The following is a 26,232-nucleotide window of genomic DNA, read 5'->3' as shown; positions in this document are numbered from 1 at the left end:
CTGGTGGATGGAGCTCACAGCCTCCACATCAGGTACTTTAGGAGACGTGTCACCCCGAGCGCTGGGGGCTGGGAGCCAGCCCACAAGGCCGAGGAATCCCCCGCGCAAGAGAAAGGGGAGACAAATAGATTTACACTGTTCTTTCAAATGTGTATGGATAAAGAAAGGCACCAATTGTGCGATAAGGAACAGGCTTGAGGTGGATTTTGGGGGGAAAAACTCCGACATCTGTGGCCACCAGGAATAGACCCCAGAGGTGAGAGGCACCCGGAAGAACAAACGGCCTGGGCACTGCAACCCTAGCGGGGCAGCTCACTGACTCCTCTGGGATGGGGAAGCCACACACTCGAGACTTCCTGCCAGCAGCAGGGCCTCGGGGGGCTTTGCAGAGATGGTGCACACAGGGTGGGGACACCACACAGGAGATCACCAGGGAGCCCCATGAACAAACAGGTAGCAGCCGGAGGCACAGCAAGGACTCGGCTCCAGTGAGGGAATGGGAACCTGGATGGCTCCCAGGCTGGGAGCAGCAGCAGAGGCACGCGGCTGGCTCCCAGCCAGGGCAGCGTGTGTGTCAGGGGGCAGATGGTAAGATGAGAGGGAGAAGCAGGTGGGGCAGGAAGGAAGGGAAGCTGCCCCGGGGTTGAGGGGGAGAGCAGAGGTGCAGGCGTGGAGAGGCAGCAGTCTGGAGCGAAATCCCGGAGACCCTGAAGTAGGAGGCTCTGTGGGACAGGGAGGACGGACCCTGGGTCATGGGGCTGCTGAGCTCCATGAACCTCAGTGCCCCACACGGTGTCCCCCACACCAAGGTCCCCCAGGAGGTGTCTTGGGGATTGGTGGTCAGCCTTGCCCCCCAGACATGTTAGGTCAGGTCTTGGAGGAAGAGAACAGAAAATGCCCCGGGGCACCTGGCTGGCTCAGTTGGTTGAGCATGCAACTCTTAATCTTGGGGTCATGGGTTCAAGCCCCATGTTGGGTGTAGAGATTACTTAAAAATAAAATCTTAAAAAAAAAAAAAAAAAAAAGCCCAAAGCAGCCCCTGTGTGACCTGGCACCCATTATTTCCCTTCTCAGTTTTGTCACTCCTAGAGCAGACTTCGATTACTGCCTCATGTGGTGTCAGTAGACCAGAGGGGTTGGGTGGGGGTGTGTTTTCGCGGGCAGGGCGGAATAAGAGCCACTGTGCTCAGGAAATGGCAGCTACGAGGGTGACAGCCAGCGTCCGCAGAGAGAAGAGGAGAAACTCCCATGTTACTTCCGTGACCTATGTTGGTGCACTCCCCCCGCCCCCCACCCCCAGCTGGCCCCACACTGGGATGAAATCACGGCAGGGCTTGGAGGGGCCCGGGGAGGGGAGGGCAGCTGCTGGGACCTGTACCTTAATAAGCGTCGGGGTGGGCTTGGCAGGGGGGGCTGTGGTTCCATTGGTGAGGCTGGGAGGCAGAGGAGGCTGCTCTGCCAGGAAAAGTGTTTCTCCGGAATCCGGGCCCACTGGGAGCTGAGACACCACCTGAGAAAGGGCTGGAGGTGAGGACAGCCTCCCTCTCCCGCTGCCCCAGGGGGCACGACCATTATCAGGGGGTCCATCCCAGCCCTGCCCTGCCTAGAGGCGGCTACAGGCACCTCCTCCAGAGCCATCACGGGCAGGGGGCCACCGGTGGGCAAGATGGGAGGCAGGGTGAGAACCCGGCCCCCAGGGCAGGGTTGAGGGAGCTGGAACATGGAGACACAGAGGGCAGTGAAAAGGCCACTGAACTGAACTCGGGAGAAGCAGGCTGTTCCGACTGGACGCAGGGACAGGCCAGGGAGGCTCAGGAATCTTGCTGCAAGGCAGCCCCAGCACGGGACCACAGGCTGGCGAAGTCTGGCCAAAACGGGGCCCGCTGCCGACACCTCCCCGCTCCCCACCACTGCGACTCAGGCAGCCATGGACATCCCCAGGTTCCCCACCACACCTGGCCCAGGCGAGACCTCACCCTGGGCAGCTCCAGCAGGTCTGGGGCCCTTGGGGAGCAGGGAAAGCATCCAGCAGGGGCAAGCTCACCTGAGTGGGGGATAGGGTGGTGGCACTGGACAGTGGCTCGCTGACTCGGGCTTCCAAGGGGGATGGCGCCGAGCCCTGGGACTCGTGGCTCGCAGGCTGCTCAGGGGATAAGGCATCACTGCTGTCCTCATCGAAGGAAGAGCTGTCCGCTACTTTCGGGTAATTCACCTGGCCCACTGAAAGCCAAAGCCATGGTGAGAGTCCACCTCCAGTGCCCGCGAATGGGAAGGGGGGTTGTCCCGGCAAGGTGCCCACTCTGGCCCCTCCTCACCCCCAGCGAGGCCGACGTGAGAAAGACCAGCAAAAGAGCTCCAGGAGAGCGCCTCTTCAGGACCCCCAAACAAAGGCAGGAAGAGTGCTGGCTACTAAGCTATCAAGTGCTCCCTTGCTTTTGACTTCACTGTGTCCAGTCCCCAAGGTCAAGCCCTACTTTCCCTCCCTCCCTGCCTCCCTCCAGCCTGCAGCCTCCTTCATGTCATCTGCTTCCCTGCTGTTAAACGCACTTCACTTCCATCCTATGGTGGCACAAAACTCTTCTCCTCCCCCAGAGGCTTGTGGACCCTGCAATGAGGGCTCCTCCCCGGGGCTGCCTCCACTTCCTAAAGGGCAGGCACAGGCTAAGGGCCTCCCGGAAAAGGTACACCTGCTTGCACAGGTGAAACAGGATCACTGAAGTACAGTGACCTCCCTTTAGTGGCCTGTGACTCCCAGAGACCCAAGACCTGGCAGCAGCGGCCACCAGAAGGAAAGCCCCCCTGCTGGCTAGAAATGCCCTGCCCCGTGGTCAGGGCCCCTGGCCGCCTCAAGTGCACGTGCTCCTGGGGCCAGGCTGTGAGGGAGAAGCAGGGGGAGCAGGGCCCTAGTGTGGAAACGCCAGGACACAAAAGGAAGGAGCAAGTAGGTATTTCACACGATTCACATCACAACCACCCCCTCAGTGCCGCTGTGGGAAGAGGTTCTGCGCTGGTCTGCCATTCACACGGGAAGGACTGAGGCAGCGGTCACAGCACGGAGGTGAGCTGTCAGGCATGTCTGGGGAAATCTGCTGTGGTGGAAAGACCACAGATGAGGAACAAGAACACACTAGTAACTCTCCCAGCAGACTCTTGCTCTCCAGGGCCACAGCCTGAGGCTCTCTGCTACCCTGGGACCAGGGAAGGATGTGCCTGAGCTTGAAGCTCCGGAGCCCGGAGCCCGGGATGCCCATCGCCGGGCTGGCTCCTGTCCTCCGGCAAGGCTGGCTCCTACACCTCCTTTCATCTGCCCTGGCGGGGGCCACATGTGCAGCACACGGGGGAAATGGAGCCCCGTTACTGTCATGTACTTCAGGCCAGTCACACATCTAGATTTCTCCCACTTCCTCCCAGCAAGGAGACACGCCACGGGACAGCAGCCACATGACACCCAGCACCGGACGGCGGAATCCCGGACGGAGGAGCTTTGGCTCCACCCCCGGGGACAGTCCAAGCGGAGGGAGTGGCCGGCCACACCGGAGAAGCCCAATGACCAGTGTGGGCCAGGGTCCCTGCAGAGTGCATTCCTCTCCCTACGGTGGCCGGGTCTGGGCCAGGTGCAGGGTGTGGAGAGACAGAGTCCCCGCCCTCTGATTTTGGTCCAGTCGCCTCTGCTTGAGGGAAACACAGATGCTGAGGAGAGGCTCAGGGAGGACTTCTTGGAAGAGAGATCTTGCCATGAATCTTACAGATCAGCTGGGGGTGACCTGGGGGAGGGATGTGCGTGTGAGCACGCGAGTGGCAGCCGTGTGCTGGGAGTGGCCGTGGGGAGCGTGTGGGGAAGACGGCGGGAGGCCAGCCTCTGCAAAGCCCCTGTCAGGCCCCCACTTACAGCGGGCCTCAGGACTGCCTGGGCTCCCTCCCCACTCTCCACGGCCAGCTTCTCCTCCTCCTCCACAGACCTGGCCTGAGTCTCTCCCCTCCCATCCTCCCATCTCCTCCTCTGACTCCTTCCTCTCAGCCACACACCTGCATCGATTTCTCCTCCCAGCCCACCCTCTCCCTCCCCCTTCCTTCTCCGCTCACTTCTTGAACAAACGGCCTGCCTTTGCTGTCAACGCTTCCTTGCCACCTACTCATTCCCCAAAACCCACAGGATCTGGCGTTGGCTGGCAAATGCTCCTTTCTCTCAAGTCACCAGTGGTCACTACGTACCCCGTCCTCAAACTACGCCCTAACACACCCACGGGCCGCTGCCCATGCTGTCCCCGTGCCTGGAGTGTCACGTACGCTCCCCATTTGGCAAAGGTGGACCCCAAATGTGCCGTACTGTCCGTGACCGCTCTCCGGGCCTCACCACCGTGCCCATCGCTGAGAGGACACCTTCTCAGCCGAGCTCACACTACACCTGACCCACCATCACCCCACGTCGTCCACGACAGCAGCCGCCCTTCTGTGAGGCTCCCCAGGCGCCAAAGACTGTGCGGGGCCCTTTATATCCATCACTGTGGACCTGAAAACTGTCCCACAAGCCAGGTGACTCAGCTACTATGTCACAGGACCGTGACCTTCTCACTACGCAGCGCTGGCACCTGACCAGGGGCCAGACTCAGAAATCACTTGTTCGTACATCAGTCTCCTCTCATTGTACTGAATTCTTTGAGGGCAGCGTCATATTTTGTTCATCTCTGTAAACTGCAGAATGTTACACAGGGCCGGGCACAATGCCGACTCTCAGGTTTCGGCTGGCTAGAGAGCCCAGAACTGACCGTCACCTAAACGCGGGGCCTGAGATTAGGGGCTGTGTGGAATCTGGTGAGGATTGGGCAGGAGAACACGGAGAGGAGGGGGGATGAATGCCAGGGCAAAGCGGTGAACTAAGAGGGTTACCGGCACCAATGGCAGAGGGGCTGCTGGGGCCCAGGGTGTGCAGCCCCCGGCACGCCAGCTGCCTCCGACCTTGTCAAACCACTGTCTGCGGTGCAGACGAGGCCCCGGAAACCAAAGTCTCCTCTGACCCAGGGCTCAGGGCCCAACTCAGCCTGGGGCCCTGCCAAAAAGATCTAACTGCTTATAACGAAGGGAGCAGTTGCGCCCCCTCTCCCTGGTGGCACAGCTACCTTCCAGGGGCAGGAACGCACGGCCTTGCCCAGGACCAGGTTTCGGGCCCACTGTAGCCCAGGAGCCACATCGGTGCTAACAGTTACCAAACTCTAAAGGAATCCGGTCCGAACACCTGCCCATGGCACACGAGGCTCTGGCACGTCCTGGACTCTGCCCACCTCCTACCTCCCGTCTCGATACCTCCTCCTCTAGCTCCACGCCCAGGCTGCTCCTCACCTTGCACAGCTCTCCCCTGGAGCCCGCGGCACCTCTCTCCCCGAATATACTTTAATTCCTACTCATCCTGCAGCCCCAGACTTGGCCGTCACCTCTTCTGGTACCACACCCCACTGTCAGGGCCTGGCTGGGGACCCTCCTCTGTGTGCCCAGCGTAGCCAGGGCTCTCTCCGGCACAGCTTCTGTCTCTGTCTTGCTGCTGCCTGTTGACCTGCCGGTGTCTGCTCCTAGGCCTGAGCTCCATAAGGGCGAGGGGCCTGCTCTGCTTTGTGGGGCTGCGGTCCTAGCACCTAGCACACCTCTTGGGTCAATCAGTATTTGCTGAGTGAAGTATCTGTGGAAAGTGCCACTCTCTGAGAGAGACTGCACTAAGAAAAAGAGACAGTAAGGCACAGATTTCTAATTCCTGGCATCCCCGTGGGTTTACACACATCAGCCCTGACATCCAGCCACCCCGTGGGAGAGGACAAAGCCTCTGGGTATGCAGAGATGAAGGTGGACAGAGGTGCCTCTGTTGTTCAGTTACTCTGGTGTGACCCCTGAGGCCGCTGGCACTGCCCCAAGCTAACACAGCCTGTTTCTTGGGCCCTCACACTCTGCACCTCAGTTCCCAAGTCAAAGCCGGAATCAAACAGCAAGAAGCCCAGAGCCCCTCCTTCTGCGTCTGGCCTGCATGTCCACGTAGGGTGGCTGGGGCCTCCTCACCAATGATGGCTTCTTTCAGGCTGGACTCCACAGGCAGAATGTTCTTCTCAACCAGCTCCATAGGGCCCGGTCTCTGTGCAATCTTCTCGTTGAGGTCATCGGCCAATCTGGCTCTCTTCAGCTTCAGCTGCTTGGCCTGGAGGGAAGGCTCGGCCGAGGTCTCTGCCCGTGGGAGAGAATGGAGTGCAGGAGGATGTAGGAATGGACCTGGCTCTACCCTGGGAGCTCCAGAGCAACTCTCCTTCCCTCTGGGGAAGGAGCAGAAGCCATCAGGATGCAGAGAGTGTCCCAGGCAGAGAAGGGCAGCCCAGCCTGAAGTTCTACGTGGACACAAGAAGGGGCCCCGAACTGCAGACAGAGCACGGGCACACCTAGCAATGCTCACCGGGCACAGGGGGCAACGAAGCCGAAAGCGCAGCAGATGATGAAGCGTGTGCCTCATCCTCCCTCAAGCTTTCTGGGTTACAAAGGCAATTCAGTCCCTGCTGGGTCTCAGTGTCTCTGCCAACACAGTGCGGTGCTCGGACTAAGAAAAGTTCCTATCCAACCCCAAAGTTGGCTCAAAACTGAACAGGGGCGCCTGGGTGGCTCAGTTGGTTGAGTGTCTAACTTGATTACGGCTCAAGTCATGATCCCAGGTCATGGGACCAAGCCCCAAGTTGGGCTCCATTCTGAGTGTGGAGCCTGCTTAAGATTTTCTCTCTGGGGGGCACCTGCGTGGCTCAGTCGGTTGCATGTCTGGCTTTGGCTCCGGTCATGATCTCACAGTTTGTGGGTTCGAGCCCCACATCGGGCTCTATGCTGACAGCTCAGAGCCTGAAGCCTGTTTTGGATTCTGTGTCTCCCTCTCAGTCTGCCCCTCCCCTGCTCATGCTCTCTCTCAAAAATAAACATTAAAAAAAAATAAAAAATAAAAAGATTTTCTCTCTCTGGGGCACCTGGGAGACTCAGTTTGTTGTGTCTAACTCCAGCTTGGGTAATGATCTCGTGGTTCATGAGTTCAAGCCCCACAAGGGCTTGCTGCCAGTGTGGAGCCTGCTTCAGATCCTCTGTCCCCCTCTCTTTCTGACCCTTCCCCACTTGTGCTCTCTCAAAAATAAATTAAAAAAAAAAAAAGATTCTCTCTGGGGTGCCTGGGTGGCTCAGTCAGTTAAGCCTCTGACTCAATTTCGGCTCAGGTCATGATCTCATGGTTTGTGAATTTGACCCCTGCATTGAGCAGTGCAGAGCCTGCTTGGGATTCTCTCTCTCTCCTCACCTCTCTTCCCCCACTTGCTCTCTCTCAAAATAAACAAACTTCAAAAAAAAAAAAAAAAAAAAAAAAGGACGCACTGGTTCTTTAAAAAAAAGATTCTCTCTCTTTTCCTCTGCCCCTCTCTAATGCTCCTGCACATGCGTGCACTCTCTCAAATAAAAAAATAAATAAATACAGAACAATAACAAAAAAGAATTGAGTCACAGTGTTTTCAGCAGTCAGAATTGCTCCTCCACTAGAATGTGGAAAGAAGTGTGTGATGGGGTCAGGCGGAGCATACCTGCCATGGGCCCACTTGCGTCACAGAGGTCTGAGTGACTGCTGAATGAAGGCGCGAGTGAATGAGTGGAGGAGAAGAGACAGTAACTGCATCTTTAAAAGATTCTGGAGAACAGGCTTCATACCAAGGGGAGACAAGATCCGGGGCCACCACACAGCCAGAGGAGAAAAGGGCAAGCCGGCATGAGAGAATGTGACTGCTGCTTTGGGAACTCTCAGAAGCAGCGGTGGCTACCACAGCCCTGCTGTTTTACCGTCCTAAGGCTCGGCTTACCCACTGTCGCCAGAAATGGGAGTGATAAGACAGAGGGAAAAAGACATGTGGGTGATGCATGGTGAAAACAGCGAGGGTAAGGGGAGGAAGCATTTCCAGCCTAACACACCTTCCAAAATATGCATCCTGACCAGCTCCGATCTCTCCGGCCGGGAACGAATCTTCCGTTTCAGATAGTCCTCTGTCTACAGAAAAAAACACACCAAGAAGATCTCAAATCCAGGATACAAGTTATGGAATGGACAGAACCAAAAAGCAGCCGTGGCTGCTGTGTCTGTGGTTGGTCACCTCTGTAGGCCCCCCTGATCTCAGCCTGGAGCCTGCAGGGTTCTGAGGCAAGGGGAGTTCTGGGGGAAGGGGCACATCCATTTCCAATGCACCTGCCCAGGGCACCACCCATCTATCCAGACTATTTGTCTCTCTGAGGCTGAACACTAATTTTTTCTTAAAAGTTTATTACTTGTACTATCATAAAAGTAATAACTATGTTCATCAAAGAAAATTTAGAAAATTAGAAAGTGAAACAATAACAAAAAATTTTAATCACCCACTTAGTATTTTGGGATATTTATTTCTTCCATTCTTCCAGGCAGAAGATGTCTAATTTTAAAGAGTTGTAATTATACTGAATATAATTTTATGCCTTGTTCAAAAAAAGGTAGCACTGTATGATCTCATGAACATTTCCCACTCATTCTGAGTGGCTGCCATATGGAATACTAATTCTGATACATGGTGTCATAGCCCTAGTTCCCTAAAGTCCAGTGTCCTCATTTCGGCATTTCTGCAACTCCAGGTGAACGAAACCATTCCCTTAACAGTCTCTGAGCCAGCACATGCCTGGTGCTTGTGTTCTAATGTACAGGTGGCCCCAGATCCATCTGACTCCAGAGTCTATGCTCTTAACCTCTGCACCAGAATTTTTCAAACCATAGGTCAAGACCATTACCGGGTCAAAACCAGCACAGGGCAGGCTAAGACAACATAGGACAGGACAAGGTCGGCAAGAGCGGAAAATAAAAAACCAGAGCACACAGTGTGTGGTAAAGGTGAAGACTTGGTGCTCCGACTGGGCAGCCCTGTGCCAGCCCTGGGGTGGTGCTGAGCTCTTTAGGAGACGGTTTAAAGTGGCTGTGGGCTCTGGGCCTATTGCTCTGCCCCATCTGCAGAGGGCAAGAGTACTGCCATGGCTGCTGCAGGTGGCAGAACAGGTGTTGGACGCCACAAGTCTTCTTTTCTAAGCCACCTGAAGTTGGGAACAGTGGCCAAAGCCAAGGCAGAATATGGCACTAATTAAGAAAACATGTGGCATCCACAGGCCAAAGTTTGAGTCCCAGCTTTGCTACTTACTAGCTGTGTAACTTAGTTAACCTCTCTTAGCTGCATCTATGAAATGAAGATGAAGAGCACCTAACTTGTAAGAGCTGAGGTGAGCATCAACCACAAAATGATGTCGTGCTGCTTATAAAAGTACTCTGTAAAATAAGAGCTGTTCTAATCTGCTCCAATGAACTCCTTGCCTACTGCGAAGCAGTCCAGGTAATGGCACCAAGTCTTATTGCAAGTGGGATGGGGGCATGGGCAATGCCATCGCCCCCCCACCCCTGCCGTATTCTCCACTCTTCCCAGTAACTCCAACAGCACAGTTTGTTGCTGCTTTGTTCCCCGTGTCCATGACCTCATTCTTCCCGCTCACTCTAAGAATTACTCATAATTCTTGTTAGAAATTAAAAAAAAATAAAATAAAGACAGTAAGAAAGTCTTAGAGGTAAATATTTCAGTCTCTGAAAGAGTTGGGAGTCTTAAGGATCCATGGCCTATTGGGTCCTCTACTGGGAGGTTCTCTTTCCTTGCCTTTTTGTAAAAGAAAAAAAGTGAAGGGGTAGAGGGGAAGCATGTTCTGGTGACTTCCCCATCTCTGCCCACACTGGGCAGCAGAATATCCCCCTGAGGCCCCTGAGGGAACTGAAACTGAGGGGGGACAAGGCAGCAGGCCAGGTGCAGCAACATGAACTGGGGCTCAGACAGGGGCCCTGCTTCTGCCTCCACAGCCTTGAGTGGACACTGGCTACTCTGGGCAACAGAGACCTTTTCTGTCCCTCGGAATCCCCGTCCTGGAGAGGTGTGGGCAGTGCAGACACAGACTCGGGAGGACCAGCCCTCAGCAAGCTTTTCAATGGCTGCTGTTCACGTTCTAACATCCACAAAAGGTGAAGTGGAATTAAAGACGGGGAAATACCAGCGGTCTCCAGAGCCACAAGAGGGAGGACTGCTAATCATCATATACCCTTAAGTGCAGGAAAAGAGAAATTCTGATCCCGTTTTCAGATCGTGCCACAAGGTGGCTGGGGTGGGGACAGAATAGAAAAAGGCAGCGCCTCCGGTCTAGAACGAGGTGAGGGCTGGCCCCAGGGCGCACTAGACTGGAAGGAATACAGCAGCAATACAATGGGCTCTGCAAATGCACTCTGGAGGCCCCTGGGGAAGAAAGGCCTTACCCTGGCCCGCTCCAAGCTCCTTCTCTGCTCATGAAATGCAGCTGGACTTTTCAAAGCTGTTGAGAAAAGAATCATGAAAGAATTACTTTTATGAAGCATCATGTGCACAGCTATAGTTTACGGTGGAGAAGGCATTTTAATTCAAGTTAATTTTAGAAATACTAATTCTTATCAGCGGAAGTGAAGAAGAACATGGCACCTGAGTAAGCACATATCTTTATGGTTCAGTTGCCCCATTAAAACAGTTCTGGTTACTTTATTCCTAACGAGAACAGTCACTACCTAAGCCTAGGCTGTATAAAGTGCAAAAATGGAATATAGCTTAAAAAAGTAACCTGGAGGGGCACCTGAGCGGCTCAGTTGGTTGAGCATTCGACTTAGGCTCAGGCCATGATCTCATGATTCATGGGTTCGGGCCCCAAGTCGGGCTCTGTGCTGACAGCTCACAGCCTGGAGTCTGCTTTGGATTCTGTGTCTCCCTCCTCTCTCTACCCCTCCCCTGCTTGTGCGCGCTCTCTCTCTCTCTCTCTCTCTCTCTCGAAAATAAATAAATAAATGTTAAAAAAAAAAAAAAAAGTATCCTGGACCTGTTACCAGACTGTTAGCTGCACAATCCTTATTGATCAGTCAATCTTCCAAGAATGCCTGCTGGGCCCCACCTCACTCTGGGAGGAGCACAGCTGCGTGTGGGGTCCACCTTACTCCTTCAACCTCATTAGGACTCACAAAGTGACCAAACTGAACAGGGCAGTTAAACCAGAAAGACCTAGGTCTCGTTGGGTGCCATTTCCTTTTTCACTTCAGCTAAAATGACCTTGAATTTCATCTCTAAGGACTAAAAGAATTTCACAGTGACTGTCTGGTTGACTCTGGTGCACACAGCCAGCAGCTGACAAGAAGGGCTCACTACAGGCCCTGTCGAGGACTCAACTGTGGTCTGAATCTACCACCACACAGCCCATAGCTCTCCACTCAGCAAACAAGACCAAACCAAGACCAAATCTCCTCAAATGTGGCATCATGAAGACGGTTTTATGTCAAACACTTGGCTATAAAGACAAATGAGGAGTTGGGACACCCTGAGGGTAAGAGGATGAAAAGGCCTGACTCACTTCAAGTAGGGAACAATAGCAAGAGCAGAGAAATTTACAAGACCATGGTCAGTTTCACTTCTGCCGCCCTAGAATTTCAGAACAGCTGTGAAACTGTGTGTGGAGATAACTTTTGCTAGGCTGCTGGCTGTGGTAGGAGTGCAGGCATACAGAGAAGCTAAAAGTAGCAGGAGCACAGATATGACCCTATCCTGCCTGGGCCTTTGTGCTTCCTCCCCCCATCCTGCTCCTGGGGGCTGGGCCTCAGCAACAGCAGTCCCAGAAGAAAGATCTAAATGTCCCAGCAGTAGTTATTTAAAAAACAAAACTTTCTTAAATCTTAGGATAAAAAAGAATCATTAAAAAAAAAAAAAAAAAAAAAAAAAAAATCAGTTAAGAGCCTACCCTGTTTTCTAACAGCAGGGGGAGCTATAGATTTAACAAGTAATCTCTAAGAAAAAAAAAACAGCACAGGCTCCTTCCCCAACCTACCAGAGCATTCCAAGGCACTATCCAGGCTATCCCAGCTCTGATCTGGGGTAGTCTTGAGCAAGTTAGTGGGTAAGCAGAAAGCTCCTGCACCTGCTTTCGTTGGGTAAAGCTGGTTCAACTTCAAAACCAGTCTCCAAAAGCCCTGACATGTAGAAATCTGGTACTGGGGTGTGATGGACCACTCTCAGAGGGCATATCACAGGGATGAGACAGTAAGTACAAAGAATCAAAGTGAAAACTCACAGTGTCTGCCCCATCCCACCCCCAGCTTCCTCTGTTATTTCTCTCCATAGCACTCATCACCGAGTGACATTCTTTACAGTAACAGCACACATCTTTCTAACTTGTTTATTGTCAGCCTCCCACCATTAGGCCAAGTTCCATCAGGGCATGTCTATTTCCTTTGTTTCTGACAGTATCCCCAGTGTCTAGATTGCCTAGCATGTAATTCATTCGATAAGTTAATGAGTATTCTTGTAAGAAATGGAAACAAAGCATACAGTAGTGACAGGAAAGCTAGACGGGTCTGTGGTAGAACTCTAAGCTTTCACTTGAACAGCCAGAATTTTGGTTCTCATCTGGGTTCAAAACATACAAGTCCTGGATAGAAAATCAAGGCGTCTGTGGTCTTTTCCTGTTCTACCAATCACTACCGGTGTGACACAGGGGACTCCTTCCCAGTTTTCCTTTTCTTCTTCTGGAGAGTGAGAATCTGCCTACCTCTCGGAACCCTTGTAAGAATCAAATAAAAGTGGGTGCTCTGAAGCCAGTGGTGCACACATTAACGCGAGGTGCTGCTGTCACCAAACCCAGTGATGTAGCTGAATCATGGGTTCAATTCCTACACACACCTGCTAGTTTTGGTATCACAGCCACAGATGATCTACCTAGAACCCTGGCTAGCCTGCTGCCTCTACAACTTACACTGGCCATCCCAAAGGGTAAGGCACAAATCCAATTTCTGGAAAAGTAACTCACAAAAGCACAGAATTTCTAGATGGAAGGGGAGTGCATCAAAGAATGGGGATAAGAAGCAGGAGAACTGGTTGTCATATACAGGACTTCCTGTTTGGTTAGGGAATCTTCACGTAATAGCAAAGGAGAGATGAATATTTATGGAGTGCCTACTTATGTGGCAGGCACTGTTCTAGATATTTTAAACATGTTATCTACTTTTATATTCCTAATGATTCATCCATGTGGTAGGTAACAATCCAATTTACAGATAAGGACAGGCTCCAGAGGGTAGGAAAGGCCAGCAAGTGACAAAGTGAGGTTATAGCTTCACTCTATCTCACCCTCAGGTCAGACTTCTTGCCATTCCTCTGGATAGATTTCTTAACTTCTTCAAAAAGTAGAGAAGGACGACCCTATTGGATGGGGAGGCAAGGAGGCTTCAATTACACACACTGCTCGGACATAGGGCTGAGTGCAGGCAGTGTGGAAAGGTCAGCTCAACCACAGCACTGAGAATATACAGGTGTGAAGAAGGCGGAGAGGAGGGGTTCAAAGTGACTGCAGGCACAGAAAGCCACGGTTCAAAAGCTGGGGCTCACCGTGGAGCTCATGGCGCAGCCTTCAGCACTGACACTACAAAACAAGCGGGAGGGGTAATGAGAAGATCAGAGAAAGTCATTAGCTGCTCAGGGCCTGATCAAGAGAACCAGAAGTGAGGACCAAGAAAAGAATTCAAGACAATAATTACCAATCCCACAAAGACTATTTCATTTTGTTTTTATTTATTTATTTATTTTTAGTCTTTATTTATTTTTGAAACAGGGAGAGACAGAGCATGAGCAGGGGAGGGGCAGAGAGAGAGAGAGGGAGACACAGAATCTGAAGCAGGCTCCAGGCTCTGAGCTGTCAACACCGAGCCTGACACAGGGCTCGAACCCATGGAGTGTGAGATCATGACCTGGGCTGAAGTTGGACGCTTAACCAACTGAGCCCCCGAGGCGCCCCAAAATGATTTTTCACTTTGTAACAACAACATCATAATCTCCCTGAATTCTCTTAACAACCCACGAGGTAGGAACCCTTCTTCCAATTTTATAGGTGATGAAACTAACACCACAGTTACAGGTCATTCATTCATACAGTGGCGGACCCCAACCCAGGTCTAGTTCTGTCTCCACTTTCTTCTTTTGTCTCAACCTCCTGACAAGTGTGCTGGTTTCTCCCAGTCCGTGAACACCCCACTCGCTCTGTGCTACTCCTTCCCCATTGCTAACTGCTCTCTGAGAGCAAGTTCAGCAACTTCAATAGGTACTTCCAACAGAAGGGAGCAATAGCCCCTCTTCCTTTGGGTTTTTATCAGGATTCCTGTGAGAGGCTCCTCGGGTCCGCCTGGGGAGAGACTGGAGGTGGGGCAGCCGGTGCTCTCACTGCAATGGGTCTGGGGTCGAGAAGGCATCCCCATGCGCATCCAGCCAGCTGTGCTCTAAGCCACAGCCATGGGGGGGAAAGTGGTAAAAGAGACGCAGGGGTGATAAACGTACACCCTGGGTTTCCTTGATGTTGGAGTGAGCGGCAGTGTGGAGTCAAAATCACCTCAAGCTTCCATGCTAATAGAATGGGACACGAGGAAATGCAGAAAAGCAGAAAACAGCTTTTAAAGGTTAGGCCTCTGCTTGTTGTGGAAAAACTCTGGAAGACTCAAAGTTGACCCATAAATGTGCGTCCAATGAGGAGGGCTGCGTTCATCCAGATGGAGGTCCAAGACCATCTCTCTCCTCCTTTCTGCCTTAGTGGCTTAGTCAGAAGAGCCAGGATATTATTCAGAAATTTCATTTCCCCAGAAACTCCTAGAAGTCCGTCTGTGAAAGAGAAGCCCCACAGAACCGACGCAAATCCCAAAACTGTGCATGTTGTCTGTAATATACGCGTCTGGGGTGGGAGGGCGGCTCTTGATGCTTCACTCCCACCCTCTGGGAGCTGGCTCCCCCCGGACACTCGTGCCGCTCTGCACGCACACAGGGAAGGGTGCACACATACTTGAAAGGAAAACTCAAATGAACAGAAATGGCTACGAGGTGTGACGCTCTTTGTCACAGTCTCAGTTCCAGCTGTGGGTCTCATCCCTGGCTGGCTGCAACCACCAGCTTAGACCCTGCCCCCTCTCTGGCACCCATTTTCTTTCTCCCCTTTCATGTTCTCTCCCTTAAATGAGGTCCCTGTGAACTAAAAAGAGAAAAACACTTTCAAGTTTTTAAGAAACATACTGCCATCAGCTTCCAAGGCAGAGTTCGATGCTCTGCTCACTGTGTCCACTGAGCTTTGTGGCTTACCATGCAAAAGTAAGGGGGTCAAGCCGTCATGATTTAATCTCATACTAGAGAGTAGGAGGATCCTTAAAAACCAACCTCTCACATTAATTTAGGACGTTAAACCAGTGCTTTACCATCACAGCCCCAGATTTACTTAAACATGTAGACAAGTGAAAGTCTTCTAGGATCCACAAAGCACTTCTGGAAATGCATCTCAGCAAGGAATGGCCGCAATTAGCCATCAAGACTCATCTCCTCGTTACCATTAAGGAATATTTATTAAGTACCTGGGTTGGAATGTGGCTTTATTAGGCGCTGACATAATAAAAACGATGGCTCCCATCCTCAATAAGATACTTTTGCCAGAAACTCTCCACCAGTTCTGCATTCAGAGTAACTCAAAGCTACGAACATGGTACAGCTAACAGAAGCCAATGGAGTCCTGCCATAGTCCAAGGAGGCCTGCCTTCAGGCAAACTGCTGGATTTCTCTCTCCACTGTAGAAGTAGGAGTCACACACAGGGGGTGAACATAAGTGGGGGTTTTGTGGGAGGTGAGGGGATAAACATATAATAATAACCCAGGTGGGATATTAGAAATATAGCAATCCATCCATCTATCCAATAAACAATTAAAAAAAATTTTTTTTAATGTTTTATTTATTTTTGAGACAGAGAGGGACAGAGCATGAGCAGGGGAAGGGCAGAGAGAGATGGAGACACAGAATCTGAAGCAGGTTCCAGGCTCCGAGCTGTCAGCACAGAGCCCGATGCAGGCCTCGAACTCACGGACTGTGAGATCATAACCTGAGCCGAAGTCGGACGCTTAACCAACTGAGCCACCCAGGCGCCCCATATCCAATAAACAATTCTTAAGTTAACTATTATGCCAGTTACTGAGGACAAGGATATACAGAATAGGGCTCCAGTCCTCAAAGGTAATTCATGGTCTGGTTAGAGAAAAGGACAGAAGAGGCAAAATTTAGCCCAAGGAAAGAGTGTATGAACTGTCCAGGTAGATTTCACAGAGAAAACCCGTACGAACAGAACAGAACAGAAACAACCACAGGCAGACAAGGAAGGGAGTCGGAAAGTCATCCGAGGCTAAGGAAGAGCAAGAACATGAAGGTTTGAAGGAGCACGACAAGTTCAAGGGGCTACAAGTAGTTTGATTTGGTTGGACCAAGGAGGAGGTCATCTGGGGACAATGAGGCAGAGCCCAGCCCACAAAGACCTTTTATTTGCTACTGCAGGGACTTGTGCATCTGGGACATGGAACGGACATACTGTTCTCTACTCTTCCCGCTAAATACAAATAAAAACTCTGGATGTTATGTAAAAAACAAACATAAAGTAGGGGCGCCTAGCTGGCTCAGTCGGAGGAGCATGATCTGGATCTTAGGGTTGTGAGTTCAAGACCCCTGTTGGGGGCAGAGTTTACTTAATAAAAAAAAATTAAAACAAACAAACATACATAGGTTCTGAAAGGTGAAGAGAAGAAGGCAGACTGGCAAGGGACCTTGAGACCTGAAGAACGACACAGTGGTGAGTTCCCTGGGTTTCCTTTTTATCTCTCATACATTCTAGACTCGGAGCTGAAGAAGTCAACCATCTGTAAATGCCAATGGAGGCAGACAAAAAAGTCCCAACAAAACCTACTCTCATTGGCCAAAGGACCAGGGAAAGGGCAACCTAGGCAAACAGAAAACTTTTGGACAGGGGCACCTGGGTGGCTCAGTCAGTTGGGCATCTGACTTCAGCTCAGGTCATGATCTCGCGGTTTGTGAATTCAAGCCCCACATCGGGCTCTATGCTGACGGCTCGGAACTTGGAGCCTGCTTCGTATTCTGTGTCTCTGTCTCTTTCTGCCCCTCCCCCACTTGTGCTCTGTCTCTCTCTCTCAAAAATAAATGTAAAAAAAAATTTTTTTTTAAATCAGAAAACTTTTAGACGATAATCGTTCTACTCCAGACTGACACCACAAAAAAACAGTGGCTTCACCCCTGACCAGAAAAGTCAAGTGGGGAGTCTAGACTCCCATCCTTGAAAAGGTTTGGGTTTTATTATAATAAATCTCCCCAATACCCCTGCCCAGAGGCGTCAAAGAAGGCCAAGTAGAAAGCTGGGTCTTTCACTCCCACCAACCAGTAACAAATACCCTCCCCCCAACACATAAGAAATAAGTGGAGACAAAACAGGGAACCTGGACTTACACCCCTACCTCACAGAAATAAGACACCCCTCTGCATCCCTGCTGATGTCAGGAGAGGGCTGGTGAAAAGTCAGGACTTTCACCATGGCCCAGTGATAACAAGGTCAACCCTACCCATAAAAAAAATCTAACATTCTGTCATCTAAGGCCTGGATGAAGAAGAAAAACGGTGGGCTGAAAAAGAACTTAAATAAATGGCTGTGGGGTGCCTGGGTGGCTCAGTTGGTTAAGCATCTGACTTGATTTTAGCTCAGGTCATGATTTCGTGATTGTGAGATTGAGCCCTGCAGTGGGCTCCACGCTAGACGGAGCCAGTTAAGATTCCCCCTCTCCCTCTCCGCCTCTTGGGAGTATGCACTCTCTCTCTTGAAGGAGGGAAGGGGAATGGAGGGGAGGGGAGGGAAGGAAAGGCTGAAAACTTCCCAAATTTGTCAAGAGACATAATTCTACAGATTCAAAGTCTTAGCAAATCTCAAACACAAATAAATTCATGCCAGGATATGACACAATTAAACTTTTGAAAATGAAAGAAAAAACTTGAAAGCAGCCAGAGGGAAAACAATATGAATGACAGTAAATTTCTCATCAGAAACCATGGAGGCCAGAGAGAAGGGGCATGATATTTTTCCTGTGCTATTAAGAATTGTATGCCTGGGTGGCTCAGTCAGTTAAGCATCTGACTCTTGATTTTGGCTCAGGTCATGATCTCACAGTTTGTGAGATCAAGCCCCACACTGGGCTCTCCAATGACAGCAAGGAGCCTGCCTGGGATTCTCCCCCTCCCCCCTTCCCACCCCCCATCTCAAAAACAAACAAACAAAGAATTGTATCCAGAGATCCATATGTAGTCACCACATTAGCCAAGGAAGCCACATAATCAGACCTGCATGGAGGGGAGTGGGAGGGGTGGTATTTCTAACTTCATGTTTTATATTAAAAAATAAAATAAGCAGAAATGCGGCTGGTAATTGGCACATATTCATTTCAACTCCCCCATGTCTACATTCACATGCTCCCCTTCCCCGTGTCCCCTTTTACTTCTGAATTTATCAAACCTACCAAAACACTGAAAGAACAAATAATGAACAGCCCTATAACTCTGACCTAGATCCACCAGTTATCTTTCAGCCATATTTGTTCTCTCTCTCTCACATGCATGGGTACAGACACACACAATTTTTGTTTACAGAATCACTTGAAAGTTGCAGATATCAATCAAGACACTTCAGCCCCAAATTCTTGGGAATTTCCTGAGAATAAAGACATTCTCCTACATAACAAAAATACCTTTATCACACCTAAGAAAATTAACACTGATTCAATATAATTTACAGTCCGTATTTGAATTTGCTTAGTTGCCCCCCCCCCAAAATGTCTTTTATAGCTGTTTAGATTTCCCCTCTCAATCCAAGATTTAATTGGGAGTCATGCACTACATTTGGCTGCTGTCCCTTCAGTCACAATCTAGAACAATACTCTTGCCTTTTTCGTTTTTCATGACACTGACTTAAGTATCTAAGCCAGTTATCTTGCCAAAAGAATGTCCTATATTCTGAGTTTGTTTCCTCATGATTAGATTTATGTTAAATACTTTTGGCAAGGAAACTATACAGTTGATGTATACTTCTTAATATCAGGAGACATGTAAGGCCACGTTGCCCAGCAACTGATGGTGCTCAAAGTTTGAAAGGTAACAGATGTCTCCATCTTAAAAGTAGCATTCCTCCTTTGTAATTAGTATGCAACCTGTGGGGTAATATCTTTTTTTTTTTTTAACGTTTATTTATTTTTGAGACAGAGAGACAGAGCATGAACAGGGGGAGGGGCAGAGAGAGAGGGAGTCACAGAATCTGAAACAGGCTCCAGGTTCTGTGTGGTCAGCACAGAGCCCGATGCGGGGCTTGAACTCACGGACCGTGAGATCATGACCTGAGCCGAAGTCGGACGCTTAACCGACCGAGCCACCCAGGCGCCCCCTGTGGGGTAATATCTTGAGCCCATGTGAAAATCCTGTTCCCTAACCACCACTTCCCTCATGGTTTTAGCATCTACTGATGACCCCTGTCTCAAATCAGCTGGAATGGCAAACGAGTAAGAACTCATTTTTACGAGATTGTGTAGTGATTGAGAGGCCATTTAGAAGAATAAAATGGAATGACTGGGTGAACAGCTGTGACACTAACACTCCCAGACGGGGATATGGGAGGAGTAACTTGGGACAGGGTGGGAGAAACTGCGCTCAGTTTTGGGTGTGCTGAATATGAGCTGATCGCGAGACACCCTATCAGGAGATGTGCAAATTTGTGCATGTATGTACACGTGCCTGTGTGTGTGTGTGTGTGTGTGTGTGTGTGTGTGTGTGATGTCATCTAAGGATAACGTGATATGATATGCAGAGACAGGAGAAAATATTTTCCAGGCTGAATCTTAAAAGAATCCCAGAATTTAAGTGATTAAATTCATCACTAGTGATGAAGACAGCCCAGAAAAGGACCCCGAGGAGGCTCTCAGAGGCAGGAGAGGGCGAGGCAAAGCTGATGTCAGGAGGAAGCTTCAAGAGAGAGAGTAGGTGGAAGAAGAGAGACAAAATAAGGCTTGCGAAGTTTCCAGAGGATTGCTTATACTTAGGAAGTGGCCGCTGGTCTCAGAGCTATGCCGGAGGGTTAGTGGACTACACTAACTGCAACAGGTGAAGTAAGAGGTGAGGAAGTGGGGTCCAGAGGTTTACGTCTCCTAAGAGGTTAAGATGTGCTAACAGTAAACTACTCACTCATTCTCCCAATAAATATTTACTGAGAGCCCATGTGTCAGACTCTGTTTTCGTGCTGGGATATCCGTGTTCTCCTACAGCTTACATTCTAGTGAGCGATGACACACGAAACAAATGAACATATGATACCACAGGAGGTGAGACACACTATGAAGTATAAAGCAGGGGTTGAGTGATAGAGTGGTGAGGGCAGGAACGTTTCACCATACAGAAGGCCAGGAAAGACTTTCTGGCGTGCCATTTGAACGGAGACCTGCCGGAGGAAGGGAGTGAGCCCTGCAGCCATCTGAGGAAGAGCCTCCCTGGTGAGAGAACAGCAAAAGTCAAGGCCCTGGGTGGGAAGCTGCCGAACGACAGAGGGCGTCAAGGAGGCCAGGGTGGCAGAGCAGAAGGGACACAGAGTGTGAGGAGAGGCGGTGAGGGGGTAGCCACAGGGGCCTTGTAGGACTCTGGGCTTCACTCAGTTTGCGAGTGGTACTAGAGGAAATGACATGGAGAGAAGAAATAAAGTAGGATCGTGCCTGTCAATCTAGAGACTGACAAAAAGGCTCCCAAAAGTAACATAAATAGATTTGCTACAAATGGTTTCCTTGTTTTCCCCGATGTTTGTATAGTGTGTTGGGAATTACCTTCCTCGAGCTTCTTGGAACCTATTATTTTTCCCATTTCATACTGGAAAACTGACTTGCCTGACATCACATCCTGATCAACGACAGAATGGGAGACTAAACTTTGGTTCTCCCGATTCCAAAATTCAGATCTTTTTATTTGTACATATTTCAGCACAACAGAGACAAGAGGAGGGGGTGGGGGTGTGAAAGATAACTCTGTCAAATTATCTCTTTTCCCTCCAAAATGTGATAGTTACCACATGCATACACGTGCACACACGTACACACACACACACACACACACACACACACACACACACAAATCACAAACAAAAACTCCTCTGATTTTAATCTGATCTTTTGCATTTTGCTTTCTTTTCCTGGCTGCTCCTCTAGAAAGAGATGCTCCCTTCTCCTTTCTCTAATATTGGCAATGGGACAGATACAACCTCAAAAGATGTCAAGGGGACACACATTCTCCCAGTCCTTTTCCCTCCAACCCTCTCTCCAAGGGGCCAATGTGGCAGAACAGGGAGTCACTGCATAACCAAACTCCTTCCAAAGTTGAAGGCATCTTCTGCCTCATCCGTTGGCCCTTGCATGGAGGTCTGCACACAGCTCCAGGCAATTCATTAAGTTGGCCACATGGACCACTGACACCGCCATCAGAGAGGCAGGCGAGGCAGGCTTTCCCCGGCACTGGAAAACGGGGTTCTTAAGCTTCTACACACAACCATTTCATAAACCAGCAGCCTCAATGGTCTTAGAAAGTTGGCATCAACTCTTAAAGCATGAAGACAGGCTGTCTTTCGCCTCACAACTCCTGAGAGGGGAGAATAACAAGACCCCACTCCACCACTAGACATGAAAAGGGCAAAGAGGCCGGCAGCCCTCAGCCCAGCATGCCTCTGAGTGAGGTTCAAGAGTCATTTGCATCAGAACTTCTTTGGAGAGCAAGACTCTCTCTAGAATGCAGACTCCGGGCTTCAAGAATTTTACTCTATTATTAAGCTCCTCAAGGATTCTGTTGCTGCTAACATTCAAAAACCAAGATTTCTCTAAGTCCTAAAGGCAGAGAAAAGGCAGCACACGGCAGATGAGAAAGTAAGGATTTTTGTTTGCTCACTCTCCACCGTCAGGGGCTAAGTGACTACAAAGTACACCTAGTAAGCACTTGGTAACTTTTCTCAACAGCTTCATCCAAACTTTCAACTCTGCTGGCTAGGTAGGTGCCCACAAGTGAGTAAAGAGCTTCATCTCCTGAGTCCCGTTGAGGATCATTGCTTTGACTTGCAAAGTGTGCATTTCTGAGTCAAAGGATCATTCTCCTCCCACCCTGGTGAGGGCCTAGCTGGGATGGACTCCACACCCCACTCTTTGTATCTACAGCCTGGCAATCACACTCAATAGAAGGCAGCTATAGAAAAGCAGTTCTGGGTCTTAGAACATAGCAGGCGAGGAGCCCAGAGGATCCCTGGACTCAGGACAGGAAAGGGGGAGGGTCACCTACACACTTGAGTGACAGAAGCACAGAGGTCAGCTGTGTCACAGGTGTGACATCACCACCTTTAGGGAGATGATTCTGTATCCAGGCAGAACAGGGGCTCTTAACCTGGGGCACACTACACCAGCTTTCGAGAATCTATGAGGATTACAGGGGTAACTGTGTGCTGAATCCTGGGAACTTGTCTGGGCAACTGTGTGGTGAAGGGACACATAAGATTTTCTAAGGAGTATCAATGGCCAAGAGAAATCAGGAGGCTCTGATTTAACTAAGGGTTATGATGATGGAAGTGGAAAGATGTCCATGGCCTTTAAGCCCCACAGCCAGCAGACAGGAGCAGCAATTTGGAAGCAATTTCACTGGGTGGGGGAAGGGGCTCAAAAATGAGGGGGTTACTCTCACCCCCACTACCAACTTTCACCTTACCTTACTTCCTCAACTATGGGTCCTGATCTGATGCTGTTTTCAATTTTCAATACTGAAGCTGCAGAGGAAAGTATGACAGGCTATCTCATAAAACTCCTACGTCATTGAGAACCATTAGACTGTGACCTTCAGGAATTAGCATGGGCTTTGGAGCCAGGAGACCAAACTGGCGCTGCCTCTGTCCTTCGGTGGTGGTGTGACTGTGGGCAAGTCACATGAGCCCTGAACCAGCCTCAAGAGCCTCATCGAGGAGGTGGCAATTAACAAAACTCCACACTGACGGCTGTTAGCATTAAAGAGAAAGTGCTCTGCCAGCTGCTAGAAGCTGTTAAATTTGAGGCATTGGTACTGTTTTCACTTTTTTTCTGTGCCATCTTCCTGCAGCAAACAGCAAGCATGTGGAATCAAATGCTGAGAGCTAACTGGGCCTGACTTCATTTTCTGTCTTAACTGTTTTTAGCTGTCCAATCAAAATGCCTCCAATTCTTGCAACAAAGACCATTAACTAAAGAGTTGCGTTGACAGTTCCAGGGACTGGCCATGACAATGAAAACCAGAACTAAGTCCAAGTCCATGTGAGTCAAAGAAAGAGCTGGGGTCGTGGGGTATGCGGAAGGGATCACACATTCTGGTGCAAGCAAGAATCCAAACTAACAGAAAACGTGCTTCATGTACATCCTGTTTTGGTATCAGGCTCGCCACCACCACTGTTTTGGCATCTGAGTTGTCATCCCCACCCAAACCAGCAGGAAAGCCAACAACCAAGAATAAATATAAAAGTAGAGACTCAGAATGCTGAATCTTTTTCCTTCCCAGGAGTGAAAGCTGTTTCAGTCTCGCAACCTTGACCCACTGACAGTGAAAGAGACCTAAGACTGGGAAGAAAAGGTCAGGATGCAATCTTTTACATGATGAATTATCAACAGGTACACTGAATTCCTAAAGGTTAGAATATGAGGGGCCAAATATTGTGAACTTGGCCTTCTGAGCTTCCCTTTGACATACATGCCAGCCATATTTATATGTGGCTCTCACATCGCAGTCCAGTCCAGTGCTCTGGATCACTGACCACACTGCTGCATGCTCCCTGCTGAAGCACACACACACCCAAAAGCTACTATTTCTTACTGAAGCCCCGTAATCAATATGCTTAAGTCACCTGCGTAGGAAAAAGCTCCAAATCACCTGTGCCCTTTCTGCAGCTAGCATCCCACTGGGCTGAAAATGTTAAGTTGCCACATTGTCAGACACTATCACAGCCCCCTTGAGTGTGTGATTCTTTTCTTTTTTTTAATTTTAATGTTTATTCATTTTTGAGAGAGAGACAGAGAGCAAGCAGGAGAGGGGCAGACAGAGAGGGAGACACAGAGTCCGAAGCAGGCTCCAGGCTCTGAGCTGTCAGCACAGAGCCTGATGTGGGGTTTTTACCCATGAACTGCAAGATCATGACCTGAGCTGAGGTCAGACTAGGCCTAACCAACTGAGCCACCCAGGCACCCTGAGTGTGATTCTTCACATTTGTAATTGTACAGGTAAATTCTGTGAGTAGCTTCAACAAGTGACTTTTATAAACTCCTTTACTCCATTTATTACCTTGAAAAGAAGTTGGCCTTGGCTATCTCAGACACTTCAAGAATTATTATTTATTTTTTTATTTTTTTTTCAACGTTTATTTATTTTTGGGACAGAGAGAGACAGAGCATGAACAGGGGAGGGGCAGAGAGAGAGGGAGACACAGAATCGGAAACAGGCTCCAGGCTCTGAGCCATCAGCCCAGAGCCCGACGCGGGGCTCGAACTCACGGACCGTGAGATCGTGACCTGGCTGAAGTCGGACGCTTAACCGACTGCGCCACCCAGGCGCCCCAAGAATTATTAAATAAAACTGAATATCCACTGTAATTTCTTTTGTTTAAGTTTTTATTTATTTTGAGACACAGAGAGAAAGCATGCATGGGAGTGGCACCAAGAGAGGGAGAAAGAATCCCAAGCACACTCTGAGCTGTCAGTGCAGAGCCTGATGTGGGGCTTGAACTCACGAACTGTGAGATCTTGACCTGAGCTGAAATCAAGTGTGGACACTTAACCAACTGAGCCACCCAGACACCAACCCCCACCTTTTTTTTTTCTACTGTACTTTTTAGATATTAAATTGTATCAAGAACCCATATCAAGAAGGCTACTTTTGATGGCCTGTTCAACAGAGCTTCCTATTAAAATTCTTCTTTGAATTCAACAATGAATATGCTCAGAACATAAACATACAACTCACTCTAGAGTCCTATTTTAGGATCTGTTACCAACTGGCCAAGGAGGAGGTTTGAGGCTAGTCACTAACCACTGAGAGAAGAAATCCTACAATAGCAGGAAGAGAGATGAGGTCGCTGACATCTATCAGAAATGCAACATTTAACACCCAGGAGTGATACACTCAGCTGGTCTCCTGAGACAAAACTGCTGAGGCCATGTGTCTCACACAATTTTCTCTCAGCTTCAGGTTTAGGGATCATATTAGCACCAATCCTAGGACACATGTTTACACTGGTATTTCTCAAATGCCATGTAAACTTGACATTCAACTACAGTGAAAGGGTCACACTTCCAAGCTGAAGAAACATCATCTCAATCAGGCAGTGTTCACTGCATCTTAAAAAAAAAAAAAAAAAAAAAGGCTATATTGTACTCCTGACACTAATATAATGTTATATGTCAACTATATCTCAATTTTTAAAAGAAAAAGGCAACTAGGGGCACTGGGTGATTCAGTCGGTTAAGAATCCAACTCTGATTTTGGCTCAGGTGGTCATCTCGTGGTTCACGGGACTGAACCCAGTGTCCAGCTCTGTGCTGAGTGTGAAGCCTGCTTGGGATTCTCTTTCTCCCTTGCTCTCTGATCACTCCTTGCCCTGCTGCCCCCGCCCCCCCCAAAAAGAGTAAATTAATAAACATTTTTTTAATTAAAGAAAAAAAAAGAAAAGGCAACTAGCTCTTTCAAACAAAGATATTTATATATCTAAAGAGCCAAATGGAGGGCACCTGGGTGGCTCAGTCCATTAATCGTCCGACTCTTGATTTCTGCTCAGGTCATGATCTCACCGTTCATGAATTTGAGCCCCACATCAGGCTCTGTGGTGACAGGGTGGAGTCTGCTCGGGATTCTCTTTCCCTCTCTCTGCCCCTGCCCTGCTCATGCTTTCTCTCTCTCTCAAAATAAATAAATGAAGTTAAAAAAAAAATAAACAAAATAAACAAAAGAGCCAAATGAGTTGCAAGAATATTTGTGAGAGGGGCGCCTGGGTGGCGCAGTCGGTTAAGCGTCCGACTTCAGCCAGGTCACGATCTTGCGGTCCGTGAGTTTGAGCCCCGCGTCAGGCTCTGGGCTGATGGCTCAGAGCCTGGAGCCTGTTTCCGATTCTGTGTCTCCCTCTCTCTCTGCCCCTCCCCCGTTCATGCTCTGTCTCTCTCTATCCCAAAAATAAATAAACGTTGAAAAAAAAAAATTAAAAAAAAAAAA

The 26,232-nt window shown here is 49.6% G+C and overlaps 1 protein-coding gene and 1 long non-coding RNA gene across 4 annotated transcripts in view; one reads left to right on the top strand and one right to left on the bottom strand.

Annotated features, from left to right (window-relative positions):
- Nucleotides 1-26,232, bottom strand: part of MRTFA (myocardin related transcription factor A) — a 215,596-nt gene that overhangs the window by 9,101 nt on the left and 180,263 nt on the right. For all 3 annotated transcript variants that reach the window (XM_040490743.1, XM_040490744.1, XM_040490745.1), the window contains 5 exons: nt 10,349-10,404; nt 7,960-8,035; nt 6,043-6,204; nt 2,045-2,220; nt 1,379-1,510 (listed from right to left, as the gene is read on the bottom strand). In XM_040490743.1, the coding sequence (XP_040346677.1) occupies nt 1,379-1,510; nt 2,045-2,220; nt 6,043-6,204; nt 7,960-8,035; nt 10,349-10,404 (602 nt within the window). The remainder of the gene's footprint in view (nt 1-1,378; nt 1,511-2,044; nt 2,221-6,042; nt 6,205-7,959; nt 8,036-10,348; nt 10,405-26,232) is intronic.
- LOC121040303 (uncharacterized) lies at nt 1,139-16,583 on the top strand. Its single transcript, XR_005795229.1, has 3 exons — nt 1,139-1,250; nt 6,323-6,325; nt 16,573-16,583. It is a non-coding gene; the product is annotated as an uncharacterized LOC121040303 (long non-coding RNA).

Source organism: Herpailurus yagouaroundi, unplaced genomic scaffold (assembly GCF_014898765.1).
Source record: "Herpailurus yagouaroundi ecotype Mexico unplaced genomic scaffold, PumYag 182, whole genome shotgun sequence".
Classification (NCBI taxonomy): Eukaryota; Metazoa; Chordata; class Mammalia; order Carnivora; family Felidae; genus Herpailurus; species Herpailurus yagouaroundi.
This window is presented reverse-complemented; position numbering and strand designations above follow the sequence as displayed.